At 48.8% G+C, this 13,546-nt stretch overlaps 2 protein-coding genes and 1 pseudogene across 10 annotated transcripts in view; 2 read left to right on the top strand and 1 right to left on the bottom strand.

Annotated features, from left to right (window-relative positions):
- The window catches only part of LOC134936225 (tetraspanin-1-like), a 181,288-nt gene that overhangs the window by 133,085 nt on the left and 34,657 nt on the right, over nt 1-13,546 (bottom strand). The gene's annotated exons all lie outside the window — the stretch shown is intronic.
- Nucleotides 1-13,546, top strand: part of DNASE2 (deoxyribonuclease 2, lysosomal) — a 185,977-nt gene that overhangs the window by 148,109 nt on the left and 24,322 nt on the right. For all 8 annotated transcript variants that reach the window (XM_063931199.1, XM_063931198.1, XM_063931197.1 and 5 more), the window contains one exon: nt 11,242-11,317. In XM_063931199.1, coding sequence (XP_063787269.1) covers nt 11,242-11,317 — 76 coding nt within the window. The remainder of the gene's footprint in view (nt 1-11,241; nt 11,318-13,546) is intronic.
- LOC134937625 (5S ribosomal RNA) lies at nt 4,223-4,340 on the top strand (annotated as a pseudogene).

The raw sequence follows: 13,546 nt of genomic DNA, 5'->3' as shown, positions 1-13,546 counted from the left end.
ACTGGCTGTCCTATGGCTGCACCTCTCTTCCTTCCCTTCCCCCTTTACCCTGACTCCCGTTCCTCAGATCCTGCCCCCGAACACTCACTCCTCTCACCTGAAGCCCAATGATCCCGCAACGCATGTAACCTCATCCACATGTCTCCTCCTCTGTCCCTAACCTTCTCAGGCGCCCACATCATTCAGCAACAAGCTCACCCCTCTCAGTCGCAAATCCCTCTTCTGCTCCCAGGCCTCAAACCTTCAGCTCATTCCTCTTTCTCCTTCCCTCCTCACTCACCACCAACATCTAGTTCATCTGCCATGACATCAGTACGGGTCCTGTGCAGTACTACGAACATCTCTGAATTAGGCCCTAGGGGGGTCATTCCGAGTTGATCGCTAGCTGAAAATGTTCACTACACTGCGATTAAGTTAAAAAACAGTCACTTCTGCACATGCGTATGCGGCGCAGTGCGCACGCGCGACGTACTTTCACAACGGCCGATGTATTTTTACACAAGGTCTAGCAAAGCTTTTCAGTCGCACTGCTGGTCGCGGAGTGATTGACATAAAGTGGGCGTTTCTGGGTGTCAACTGACCGTTTTCAGGGAGTGCTCGAAAAAATGCAGGCGTGGCTGGCCGAACGCAGGGCGTGTTTGTGACGTCAAATCCGGAACTGAATGGTCTGAAGAGATCGCAAGCGCTGAGTAGGTCTGGAGCTACTCTAAAACTGCACAATTTTTTTTTGTAGCCGCTCTGCGATCCTTTTCGTTCGCACTTCTGCTAAACTAAGATACACTCCCAGAGTGCGGCGGCATAGCGTTTGCATGGCTGCTAAAAACTGCTAGCGAGCGATCAACTCGGAATGACTCCCTATATGCAGTGTGTGTATGTGTGTGTATATATATATATATATATATATATATATATATATATACACACTAGGTGATTCATCGCACCCTACGGACACTCTTCACACCACCGTAAGGAGCTATGCCCCCTTAACTCTTGTATACCCTTGTGACATGCAATATTTGTATTATATGGAGTATTACCTCCAATCATAATTGTGTGAGTGGTTAAATATTGCACGGACAAAGGGCGTGCAATGGTTAAGGGGTCGTCGTAGCCCCTTTAAACGGCGTGAACAGCGCACGCAGGGCTTGATGAATCACCTAGTAGGTGCTGTGGTTGGGGGAGTGGCGGATGCGGGGGAGACGCGGATGGGGGAGGGGGTCCGGGGGTCCCGCTGGTGGGGTAGAGGTGGTGGCGCACGTGGGGGAGGGGCTGGTGTGGTGGTGGGGGAGGCGCAAGTGCTGCGGGTAGGTGTCCGGAGCCACCGCGGGTGGGGGAGGGGCAGGTGTGGTGGTGCGGCGGGTGGTGGAGGGGCGGATGCGGGTGGGGGAGGGTGTCCGGCGCCACCATGGATGGTGGAGGGGGTGTGTGCATGTGCCGCGGATGGGGCTTGGAGGTACTGCGAGTGGGGGAGGGGTGGGTGATGCTTCTCCTGCTTCTCCTCCTGGAAGCAGCTAAGCTGCTGTCCTCCCTTTGGCAATGGCTCTCCCGGAGACTCGCACAGCAGCCGGTCACTATTGTTAGCGCCAGTGTACCAACGCGCCGGATTACAGGGAAGAAGATGCACTCAATAAACTACAGCTCCCAGCAGGCCTTAGCGCCGGAATGCTTCGGCGTTAAGGGCTGCTGTGAGCTGTAGTTTATTTAGTGCGTCTACTTCCATGTAATGCGACGCGTTGGTACACTGGCGCTAACAATAGTGACTGGCTGACAGAACTGACTGACTCGCTGAATCAAGGTAAAAGGTGAGAGTGCTGTGCAGTGTCAGTGGCACTGCACTGCACTGCACAGCACTGTCACCTTTTACATTGATTCAGCGTCCAGACATTACCCTCCGCGATATCACCCTCTCTATCCGTTACATTAGCCATCTCAGGGCTTCCAGGCTGGCAGCCTAAGAGCTGTGTTGCAGAGTCAGAGCCTCTGGGGATCTGGGCGCGGCTGTGGTGGGGAGGCACTTCTGTGACATCACGCGCAGAGGAGGCTCCGGGGCTCAGAGAGTATGCGGGGCAGGGAGGGCTATGAAAGCCTTCCGCTGCACCGCTTTCATACACATCTATGCCGGTGGCCGCAGAAGCTTTTGTTACACCTGCGCCGCAGTTAGGGAGTGGGGATTGTTGATGCCGGAGGGGACAGGCGGACTGGCAGCAGGACATAGGGGATCTTTCCGATCACTTACATTGACATGCGGGGGGACGCCAAGCACAGGTCTAGTCCACCCCACATGTCAGGCTGCCCCCCCCCCCCCCCCGCACAAGTACAAAAGCATCGCACAGCGGCGATCCATTTGTACTTGAAGAGTAACTTCCAGCCAGTGCAGCCGGGAGTTACTCGTCGGTGCCCTGATCGCAGCGGCTGCGTTGGCCGGACCGTGCCCACAAAACGGCGGCCAAACGCTGCCGAGCCCCCCCTCCCGCCCTGACAATCAGGCAGAGGCAATCGCTAGGCAACGACAGCCGTCAGCTGGCAGCCATGCGCAGTTCTGACCTGATCGCTGTGCTGCGATGAACTGCAGCGAGCGATCAGGTCAGAATTACTCCGATAGGACACTGCAGTAAAAGGATTTTTCGCCCCTATCTACATCACAGAAACTTGCAGCAGATGCAGTGGCATACCCTCCAGCTGTACCTTTTTGGCAGGTCTGTACTGATTTTTGGCTCTCCAAACTTCCATTGAAAGTATAGGAAAAGCCTTTTTGAATTTGTAGCGATTTTTATGTGTAAAGTGTTGGAGGGTATGTTGCTGCAGATGCAGTGGGTCTATTTTGGAGTGTGGACCTGGAGCTGCAGCTCCATCAACCCCATTGTTAATCCTGCTCTGGGAACACACAGCAGCCAAATGGCAGAGCCTCCCATTGGATGTAACCTGTGTGGGAGGGCGTTTCTCACCCAATCAGGGAGGGCGTTTCTCACCCAATCAGCTGTGGACTGGGTGTGATAGACCTGCTGCTAACCCAATGAGAGCTCCTAGCCACTTTGGAAAGGGGGGTGATCCGTGCACTCCGTGAACAAGCTCCACGAGTGAAACGTACGTCGTCGTCACTTTCGGTTGTCACTTCCGGTTCCGGTTTCCGAACTACCGGTCGGCGGACCGCGGACACCGGCGTCTCTCTGCTGGGCTCACCCTCCACATGGACCTCTAGCGGCGGTCTCCACTGACCAAGGGGGGTATTTCACCCCTCCACCTAACAGTAGGATCTAATCTTTCGGTCTGATACCCCATCGGATATAATATTTCCGCCAAACTGCATATATTCTTGTGTTGCTTTTTCTCAAATACTGATGTGATTTTTCATTTTTTGTATACTACATCAACCTGAAATACATATGAAATATGGCAACAATGGAAATGCAATAGGCTTATTAGTAAGCCGCACCCTGGTCCAGAACTTATCCTTAATTTGTTACCATTATCATTATTAATATATATTTTTTGGGTTACATATTTTTTATATTTTTTATATATTTTTTGTACACTTCAACACAATCTATATATGGTTCTTAATATGGTCATTCCCGCTTTTTTGATTTTTTTGATCATCAATTCCCACTGGAACATCTACTATTTTTAGGCCAGTATTGTGGGACCATTATTATTATTTTTGATACATTGTTTTTCTTTTCTTTTTCTTTTTCTTCTCTTTTCTTTTCTCTCTTCTCCTCCTTTTTTCTTTCTCTCTTTCTTTCCTTCGCTTTTTCTCTCTTTTTCTTTCGTATACCCATTCACTCACACATTTCTTCCACACATTTTTTCTATACATCTCTTCCATTTGATATATTTTTTTGGATTTTTTTGCTTCCCGTATACCAGTTTTACACCAGCAGTTACGCAAGACTCCTGGCTGAATCTGGAGAACCCATAAATACCTAAATTAAACCCTAAGTTAGCTCGCAGCTGATTCTCTATTTCTCCATTGACCTCCACCAACCACCAGTGCCATTCATACATCGACCTAAAGTCTACAACATTGTAAAAGACTACTTCCGTCATTTTCTTTGAAGTTTAGACCAGAGGGACCGGTGAAGTTTATACCCTTGGAGAACATTAAGAAAGACCAGGTGCTACTATTATCTGGGTTTAAAGAGTTCCCAAGTATTTCACCAAAAATTTGGGCTCTTTCAGAACTATATACCTGGTTCCGGGCATCACTAAGCAGGATATATTCACCTGCGGTCAAACCACACTGAGTATGCCCAACCTCGTCTGATCTTGGAAGCCAAGCACTGTGGGCCAGGTCCGTACCTGGTTGGGAGACCACCAGAGAATACTTGGTACTGCAGGTATTTATATCCTAACTCAGAACACAGGACCCGGAGCCAAAATATTTTAATAATTTTTTTTTTAATTTTTTTTTTTTTTTTTTTTATCACTTTATCTACTTCAGATTGTGGAAGTTGATCTCTCACCAATTATCAGGGTGGAGCCCGGCTTGTTAGATAGAAAAATACCCCTTTCTTCCGGTATATTGTTATTGTTATTTTCAGTACAAGTACATTTCATTTTTTCGGAAGAAGGTAAACTATACATTGTTTATACTTTAATTGTATTCCTTCTAACATTAGAGACACACATAATTTCGCCAAACGGAGCCATTCAGTTTGATTTGTCTCACCTGATTCAATCAATTATGTTCAAATCTGCTAGATTAAGCTTTCGATAATTAGAAGTATCCTTATCATTTATTTTTTCGCTTTTTGCCTTATAGCTCCTTATTTTAGAGGAATACTAATAAAAGTTATATTTTAAATTTTACAATATTACATATTTCACAACAAAAGTGTGCCCCAGAAGAGACTTGTAGTCTTTCTTCTTTTCTTCCTCGGCTCCTGTACTATACAGGAACCATACATTTTCAAGCTCCTAGCCACTCCCAGCATTATCCACACAGTCACAGAGTGACAGATCTAGGAGATATAGGAGATATATTTATTTCTGCAGCAGGTTATATTGGTTTCCACAGGGAAAACATCGGGGGTGTAGAGCGGATCTTGATCCAGAGGCACCAGCAGGCTAAAGCTTTAGCTGCCCCAGGATGCATTGGGGCCTCCTCTATAACCCCGCCTCCAGGCACTGAGAGCTCAGTTTTGAGTTGGTGCCTGCAGCAGCAAGTCACTTAACAGGAGGTCTGCACTGGACAGCCCTGAAAAACTTTCTTAAGAAGATTTCTATTTCTCTGGGCTGTCAGCGCTGTATGTCAGAGTGACATTCTGTGCTGCGGCTCCGTCACCTCCCAAGCGGCGTTGCATACTCCCGCGGTTTAGTTCCCGGGTACTTGCAGCGGAGACATCCCGGCTTAGGTACAGAGTCGCAGACCGCTCTCCTGGCTCGCGTGGCTGCTACAGGGAGGAGGTAAAAGGGTTACTAATGCCCCCTTTAATAAGGCTCACTAGTACCTGGGTGGAAGTTCAGCATAGGGGAAGTGGTGCTTGACCTGTAGCCCCTCCCCCAGCCCAGGGCGCCATCTCCTCGCAGATTTCCCACCCTGAAGCTGCCTCACACTCTCCCTCACTCCCTGACTGAGACGCTGGGCGCCATCTTCACAGCATAGCTGCAGCAGGTGTCCAGGATTGCAGGGCAAGGTCTCCCTTTTAAAGCCACCTGTACACAGTGCTGAGACTTTACAAGCACTTAAGTATCCTACATGTTTTGATACAGACAGCGTTAGTTGAGAAAGAGTGTACCTTTACAGAATATATTGTACGAGTATTCTGATATATCCTGCGGTCACTGACCGCGCTGTGATATATACATATATATACTAGTCCAGTGCAGCTTTATTGTGATAATAATTTCTTCATTGCCTGTGACTGTGTGCCTGTATCTGCTGTGCGGTTTCACTCTCAGTGTTTCCCAGATATAACTGTCATTATATTCTGTACCCTGGGCTAGGTGCGTCTGGCTCTTATAGTATTACACAGTATTTATCAAATAAGTATATTCTACTGTGTTACAGTCACATAATACCAGGTTCTATCCGCAGGTATTGGTTTTTGTTTGGCTTCATCGTACTATGGGGGTCATTCCGAGTTGTTCGCTCGTTGCCGATTTTCGCTATATTGCGATTAGTCGCTTACTGCGCATGCGCAAGGTTCGCAGAGCGCAAGCGCTTAGATTTTTTACACAAAAGTTAGGTATTTTACTCACGGCATAACTAGGTTTTTTCATCGTTCTGGTGATCGTACTGTGATTGACAGGAAGTGGGCGTTTCTGGGGAAAACACGGGAGTGTCTGAAGAAACGGGGGAGTGTCTGGGCGAACGCTGGGTGTGTTTGTGACGTCAAACCAGGAACGAAACTGACTGAACTGATCGCAATGGCTGAGTAAGTCTCGAGCTACTCAGAAACTGCTAAGAAATTTCTATTCGCAATTCTGCTGATCTTTCGTTTGCAATTCTGCTAAGCTAAGATACACTCCCAGAGGGCGGCGGCTTAGCGTGTGCAGTGCTGCTAAAAGCAGCTAGCGAGCGAACAACTCGGAATGAGGGCCTATAATAGCCCTGTTGTTGCATATATCTCATAGTGTCTAACAGAAAGGGCTGTAAATCAGTGGAAGCTCCATCATCATGCAGAGCATGCTCCAAGGATTTACTAGAGGGGGAAGTGTTGTATGATGGTCTGTGTATTACTTGTCATGCACCTCCCAGTCAGTCCGCAGCTCCTGCACCTACACAGGAGCCATCCTGGGCTGCGTTCACCAACCTGCTGGGTACTCTGTGCCACTGCCACCACAAATTGTCCCTATGGGTAATCCGCCTTGGGCGGAAAATCTGTCTAAACAGCTGCAGCAACTAAATCAGTCCTTGGTGAGGCAAAAATCTACCCCAGGTCACTCCCGTGTTCCTGGGTCCTCTAAGCGGGCTGCTTCCTACTCACAATCTACAAACCTCTCTGATGTTTCATTAGAAGAGGAGGGGGAGCATACGGTCCTGTCAGACACTGAATCCTGTGTTACTGATGAGGATTCTCCCTTGCAAATTGATGTCCCTGCCTTAGTGGTTGCTCTTAAGCATAGCCTACAAATCTCTGATGAGGAGGATTCGACTACTGTGGCAAAGAAAACTGATAAGTTTAAACAGCAGAAGGTGGTTAAAACTGTATTACCCCATTCTGATCATCTAGTGGATATCAGGCGGGAACCCTGGTCTAATCTAGGAAAGAAATTCCCTCTGCCTAAACTAGCCTTGGCTCGCTATTCTCTCCCTGCAGAGTTTTATGTAACAAATGGGAGACTCCACCACCGGTGGATTCTCATGTCACCCGCCTTGTGGTGTCATCCACTCTGCCTGCCACCACCGTTGCCTCGCTGAAGGAACGGACAGATAAGCATGTGGAGGGATGCCTGAAATCTATATACTCCCTTACAGTGGCTGTTCATAAACCCACTATTGCCACATCTTGACTTTGGTTCAGGCGCTAGAGGAAGGGCTGCCCGAGGATATTTCTGACAATGCCAGACAATACCTGTCTCACATTACCACCGCCTCTTATTACATTCAGGTGGCGTCTTCTGAGGCGGGTGTATTGGCAGCCAAGGTGTCGACCACGTCTGTCCTGGCTTACCGCATACTGTGGTTGAGGTCGTGGAAAGTGGACCCGGACTCCAAAAAGACTTTGGAGGTACTCCCCTTTACTGGGGACATTCTGGTTGGGGAAGACCTAAATAAAATTGTGTCTGAATTGGCAGCTGCTAAGACAGCTCTTCTCCCTGCTACTTATCCTTCTGCACAGAAGGCAAAAGGTATCACTTTTTGTTCCTTTCGACCTCAAGGAAAAGCAAAGGGTCAGTCATACCCGAGACAATCTCGTGCTTCCAAAACCACCAAGCCCAAGGCGAAACAGTCCTGGGCAGCCCGTCAGCCTGCTTCAAAACATGACAAGCCTGCTGCATGACGGGGCGGGCCTCCCCTGGGTGGGAGGCCGACTTCTACAGTTTGCCCAGGTCTGGTTAAAGACTACTTCAGACCCATGGGTACTGGAAGTTGTCTTTCACGGGTATGCTGTCTCCTTCAAGAGACGTCCTCCTCGCCAGTTCTCCATTACGGCTCTCCCTTCGGATCCGTTAAAGGTGCAAGCTCTACAAACGGTTGTGGTTCCCTCCTGAGTACAGAACAGCACTGTGCTGGTACCTCAGTCCCAGAGGGGCAGAGGTTACTACTCGACCCTGTTTCTGGTCCCGAAACCCAATGGGTCCTTCCGGCCTATACTCAACTTCAAATTTCTGAACAAGTTTGTGAGAGTGTCCAGGTTTCATATGGAAACACTGCGCTCAGTTGTGCTGGCTATGGAACCCGGAGACTATATGGTATCCCTGGATGTACTACAGGATGCATATCTGCATATTCCTATTGCCATGTCGCATCAGAAGTTCCTGCTGTTTGCTATTGACAACCTTCACTACCAATTCCAGGCTTTTCCATTTGGACTGGCTACGGTTCCTCGAATCTTCATTAAGGTCATGGCCGTGATAACGGCCTATCTCTATCGCCAGGGAGTCAGGATCCTGCTGAACTTGGATGACATGCTGATTCTGACAAATTCCCACGAAGTCCTCCTCAGTCATCTGCAACTGAAGGTGACCTTCCTGCAAGCTCATGGGTGGCTAATCAGTTGGAAGAAGTCCTCGCTGGTTCCAGCTCTGAGCATGGTGCACCTGGGGGTACTCTTGGACACACACAGTCAAAGACTGTTCCTATCTCCAGACAAAGTCCTGAATCTTCAGGACAGGATAAGATGCTTCATTCGTCGCCCCAGAGTGTCGATACACTCGGCGATGCGAGTACTTGGCCGGATGGTGTCGGCCTTCTAAATGGTAGAGTATGCTCAATTTCATTCCTGCCCTCTACAACGGTTGATCCTTTCCAAGTGGGACTGCCTACCTCATCGGATCAGATCTCACATGATCTCTTTGACTCCGGACGGTCGTCTGTCGCTAACCTGGTGGCTCCAGAACCAGCAGTTGAACAGGGGCCGTCCCTTCGGACACCAGTCTGAGGGGATGGGGAGTGGTTTTGGAGCAACACTCTTTTCAGGGTCGTGGGACCAAGGAGGAATCACTCCTCCCGATAAACATTTTAGAGCTGAGAGCAATGTTCAATGCACTATCTCTTGCCCTGCCTCTGACACGGAACAGGCTGTTCAGGTACGGTCAGACAATGTTACCACGGTGGCATACATAAACCATCAAGGCAGTACTTGAAGCCGCATAGCAATGATGGAAGTGTCAAAAATCCTTTGTTGGGCGGAACGCCATCTGCCAGCCATATCGGCAGTGTTCATTCCGGGCGTCCTAAACTGGGAAACGGACTTCCTCAGTCGACAGGACGTACACGCCGGAGAGTGGAGTCTTCATCCAGAAGTCTTTCAACTCCTAGTGGACAGGTGGGGCCTACCGGACCTAGACCTCATGGCGTCTCGACACAATCACAAGGTTCTGGTCTTCGGATCAAGAACCAGGGATCCTCAGGCAGCGTTCGTGGACGCACTGGAAGTTACATGGAACTTTCGGCTGCCCTACATATTCCCTCAGGTGTCACTAATGCCCAGGGTCCTGCAGAAGTTCAAACAAGAAGGAGGAATGCTACTTCTAGTTGCTCCAGCGTGGCCCAGACGGCATTGGTTCTCAGACCTGCAGGGTCTGTCAACAGGGCGTCCCCTTCTACTTCCTCGGCATCCAGACCTCCTCGTACAGGGCCCTCATCTCTGGCCAGACTGGATTTGACAGCGTGGCTCTTGAAGCATCACTCCTGAGGGCCAAAGGATTTACTGGGGTGGTTATTCAAAATATGCTGAAGGCCCGCAAACCGGCCTCTGCCCGGATCTATTAAAGGATTTAGAATTCTTACTTCACATGGTAGTGCTGATAAGAATTACGATGCCTATAGATTCAGAACTACCAGAATTCTGGCTCTTCTGCAAAGAGGCTTGGGTCTTCGTCTGGCCTTCCTCAAGGTTCACATATCTGCCTTGTTGATGTGGTTTCAGAGAAAAATTGCATCTATACTTGATGTTCATACTATCACTCAGGGTGTTCTACGAATTCAGCCTTCCTATGTTCCTCCTGTGGCTCCATGGGATCTGTCTGTTGTACTGAATGCCCTGCAAGAGTCTCCATTTGAACCTCTTGAATCGGTGGACCTTAAATGGCTCACGGCCAAGGTCCTGTTCTTGCTGGCTGCAAGACGTGTGTCGGACTTAGGCGCTTTGTCCTGTCGTCCACCCTTTCTGATATTTCACCGTGACAGGGCGGTTCTGCGAACTCGACCAGGTTATTTGCCTAAGGTGGTGTCATCTTTTCACCTTAACCAAGAGATTGTGGTCCCGGCCTTTGCCTCTTTGGACTTGTGTTCCAAAGAACATTCTTTGGATGTGGTTAGGGCTCTCCGTATCTATGTGGAGAGGACTGCCTCTATCAGGAAGTCAGATACCCTTTTTGTCCAGTATGGTTCCCACAAACGTGGCTGGCCAGTGAATAAGCAAACTTTGGCCAGATGGATTAGAATAGTGATTGCACAAGCTTATTCTCCGGACTTCCAGCTCCTGTTGCTATTAAAGCCCATTCTACTCGATCTGTTGGACCTTCTTGCGCGGCCTGCCATGGCATGTCCGCAGAACAATTGTGCAAGGCGGCTACGTGGTCCTCTGTGAACACGTTTCTTAGGTTCTATGCCTTTGACACCTTCGCCTCCTGGGATGCTTCCTTTGGACAGCGAATTCTCACATCCGCTAAGGCGCGTCCCTTCCCTTTAACCATTGTTAACTCTCTTTCTGCGAGATACATTGGGTTCCACAGGGCGCCCACCCTGAAGCACCTATCTTCTTTGGGTTGTATTGCATTAGCCGCTGGTAGCTTCTCCTGTCGTGAGAGTGTGGTTCTATGTGACTAACATCTGCCTTCTCTCTTGCCTGCTCCTGCATTGGACTGGTTAACGAAACCGAGCTCTCAGTGCCTGGAGGCGGGGTTATAGAGGAGGCCCCTATGCATCCTGGGACAGCTAAAGCTTTAGCCTGTTGGTCCCTCTGGATCAAGATCTATTCTAGACCCCAATGCTTTCCCTGTCGAACCCAATTTACCTCGTAGAAAGAGAGTCAACAATGGTAAGTCTACCATAACTCTCCATATCTACATATATATATATATATAATGTTACAAAGTACAATGCATTTCAACTCTGTCTTTGCCTTGTAGGATGTGGCTTATGTTCTCTACAACGACCAGCCCCCCAAAAATCTGACTAGCAGTGAAGTTCGCGGCCACACGAAAGGTACCTAAACAAATTATTCTCTTTTTCTGTCGGCTACTGCTCATTTATCTATTGATTGTCCCGACACTCTGGAGTAAATGCTATAATTTCGAGAAGCATCACTCTGGTGGGGGAGAATTATCGAGCCATGGAGAGAGATAAAGGGGGGGCTGTGTGAAGAGGAGAGAAGTACCAAATACGCTATTTGACACTTTCTATACATTATCTGCCAACATCTGACCATTTCGCTGTCACCATACTATTGTATGGCGACTAAAAATCATCTAGATGTATTCAAAAATGGTAAGCTTCATTCACATATCGGCAGGTATGTGTACTAAACTGCAGCGGCTGCTGGGCTCCGGCCTGCTCACAGGAGATCTTGTGAGCAGGCCGGAACCCAGCAGCCGCTGCAGTTTAGTGCGAGACCTCCTGCATGCCTAGTGGAGCCAGCTGGAAGGTAAGACACAGCGCATCAGCATTAAGCTGGTCCCTGGCAGGCATCGTCAGAGGGGGGAGTTTTCCATCTCGTCTGCATTACTTCCTGCTTCGTACTCGATAAAGAAGCGAAACAGGGACAGCTATAGCGGCACGGTCTGTGCAGCTATAGTACATCTCTCACAAAATACCAACTAATCAGCTCCTAACTGTCAGTTTACAGGATGTGTTTGAAAAATTACAGGAGCCGATTGGTTGGTACTTTGTCTCTCTCTGAGCTTTGATAAATCTCTCCCACTGTGTTTTACATCTTACAGCCTAAAAAGGACAATTCTGGAACTAATATGTTACTGCTGTGTAATCTTAATGTCTCAGTTCACTTCATTCAAAATGGTTTCCAGCAATTCCTTGTGTGTAAACATACAGATGGTTCATGTATTTTAAGCGCACATTTAGAGGCCCGCTTACTGTCACCTTATCCTGATTATTGACTCACCCTATGCCCTGTTATCCCAGGAGAGGAGTCACCCTTTTTTGTTTGTCTCACAGATCCTATAACATGGACTAGAATTTGTTTTGTGAGGTGAATCAATATTCTTGAGAAAACGCATCCACGGTACAAAGCATCACCGTGCTTTGCGCGATTGCTTTTGAATGAATAGCTTGCATTGTACAAAGGCCTGCCTCGACTCTGTGTGTGTGCAGTGCTGCACCTCAGCTGAATCTAGTTAGTAGCTGCTGTAGTTCTTATGGAAAAGTTACAACATTTTTTGCAGCCAACTCGTGTAAAAGTATATTTCTCTGACGTCTTAGTGGATGCTGGGAACTCCGTAAGGACCATGGGGAATAGCGGGCTCCGCAGGAGACTGGGCACAACTAAAGAAAGCTTTAGGACTACCTGGTGTGCACTGGCTCCTCCCCCTATGACCCTCCTCCAGACCTCAGTTAGAATCCTGTGCCCGGCTGAGCTGGATGCACACTAGGGGCTCTCCTGAGCTCCTAGAAAAGAAAGTATATTTTAGGTTTTTTATTTTCAGTGAGATCTGCTGGCAACAGACTCACTGCTACGAGGGACTAAGGGGAGAAGAAGCGAACCTACCTGACTGGAGATAGTTTGGGCTTCTTAGGCTACTGGACACCATTAGCTCCAGAGGGATCGAACACAGGACCCGACCTCGATCGTTCGGTCCCGGAGCCGCGCCGCCGTCCCCCTTACAGAGCCAGAAGCACGAAGATGGTCCTGAAAATCGGCGGCAGAAGACTTCGGTCTTCAACAAGGTAGCGCACAGCACTGCAGCTGTGCGCCATTGCTCCTCATGCACACCTCACACTCCGGTCACTGAGGGTGCAGGGGGGGGGGGGGGGGGGGGCCCTGAGCAGCAATATTAACACCTTGGCTGGCAAATTAATCACAATATATAGTCCTAGATGCTATATATGTGAAAAATACCCCTGCCAGAGATCCATAAATACCGGGAGAAAGTCCGACGAAAAAGGGGCGGGGCTATCTCCCTCAGCACACTGGCGCCATTTTCTCTTCACAGTGCAGCTGGAAGACAGCTCCCCAGGCTCTCCCCTGTAGTTTTCAAGCTCAAAGGGTTAAAAAGAGAGGGGGGGCACTAAATTTAGGCGCAAATCTGTGTATTATAGCAGCTATAAGGGAAAAATCACTGTGGGTAGTGTAAATCCCTGCATTATATAGCGCTCTGGTGTGTGCTGGCATACTCTCTCTCTGTCTCCAAAGGACTTTGTGGGGTCCTGTCCTCAGTCAGAGCATTCCCTGTGTGTGTGCGGTGTGTCGATACGGCTGTG

Source organism: Pseudophryne corroboree, chromosome 6 (assembly GCF_028390025.1).
Source record: "Pseudophryne corroboree isolate aPseCor3 chromosome 6, aPseCor3.hap2, whole genome shotgun sequence".
NCBI lineage: Eukaryota > Metazoa > Chordata > Amphibia > Anura > Myobatrachidae > Pseudophryne > Pseudophryne corroboree.
The sequence above is the reverse complement of the archived record's forward strand: the minus strand, read 5'-3'. Positions and strand labels throughout refer to the sequence as shown.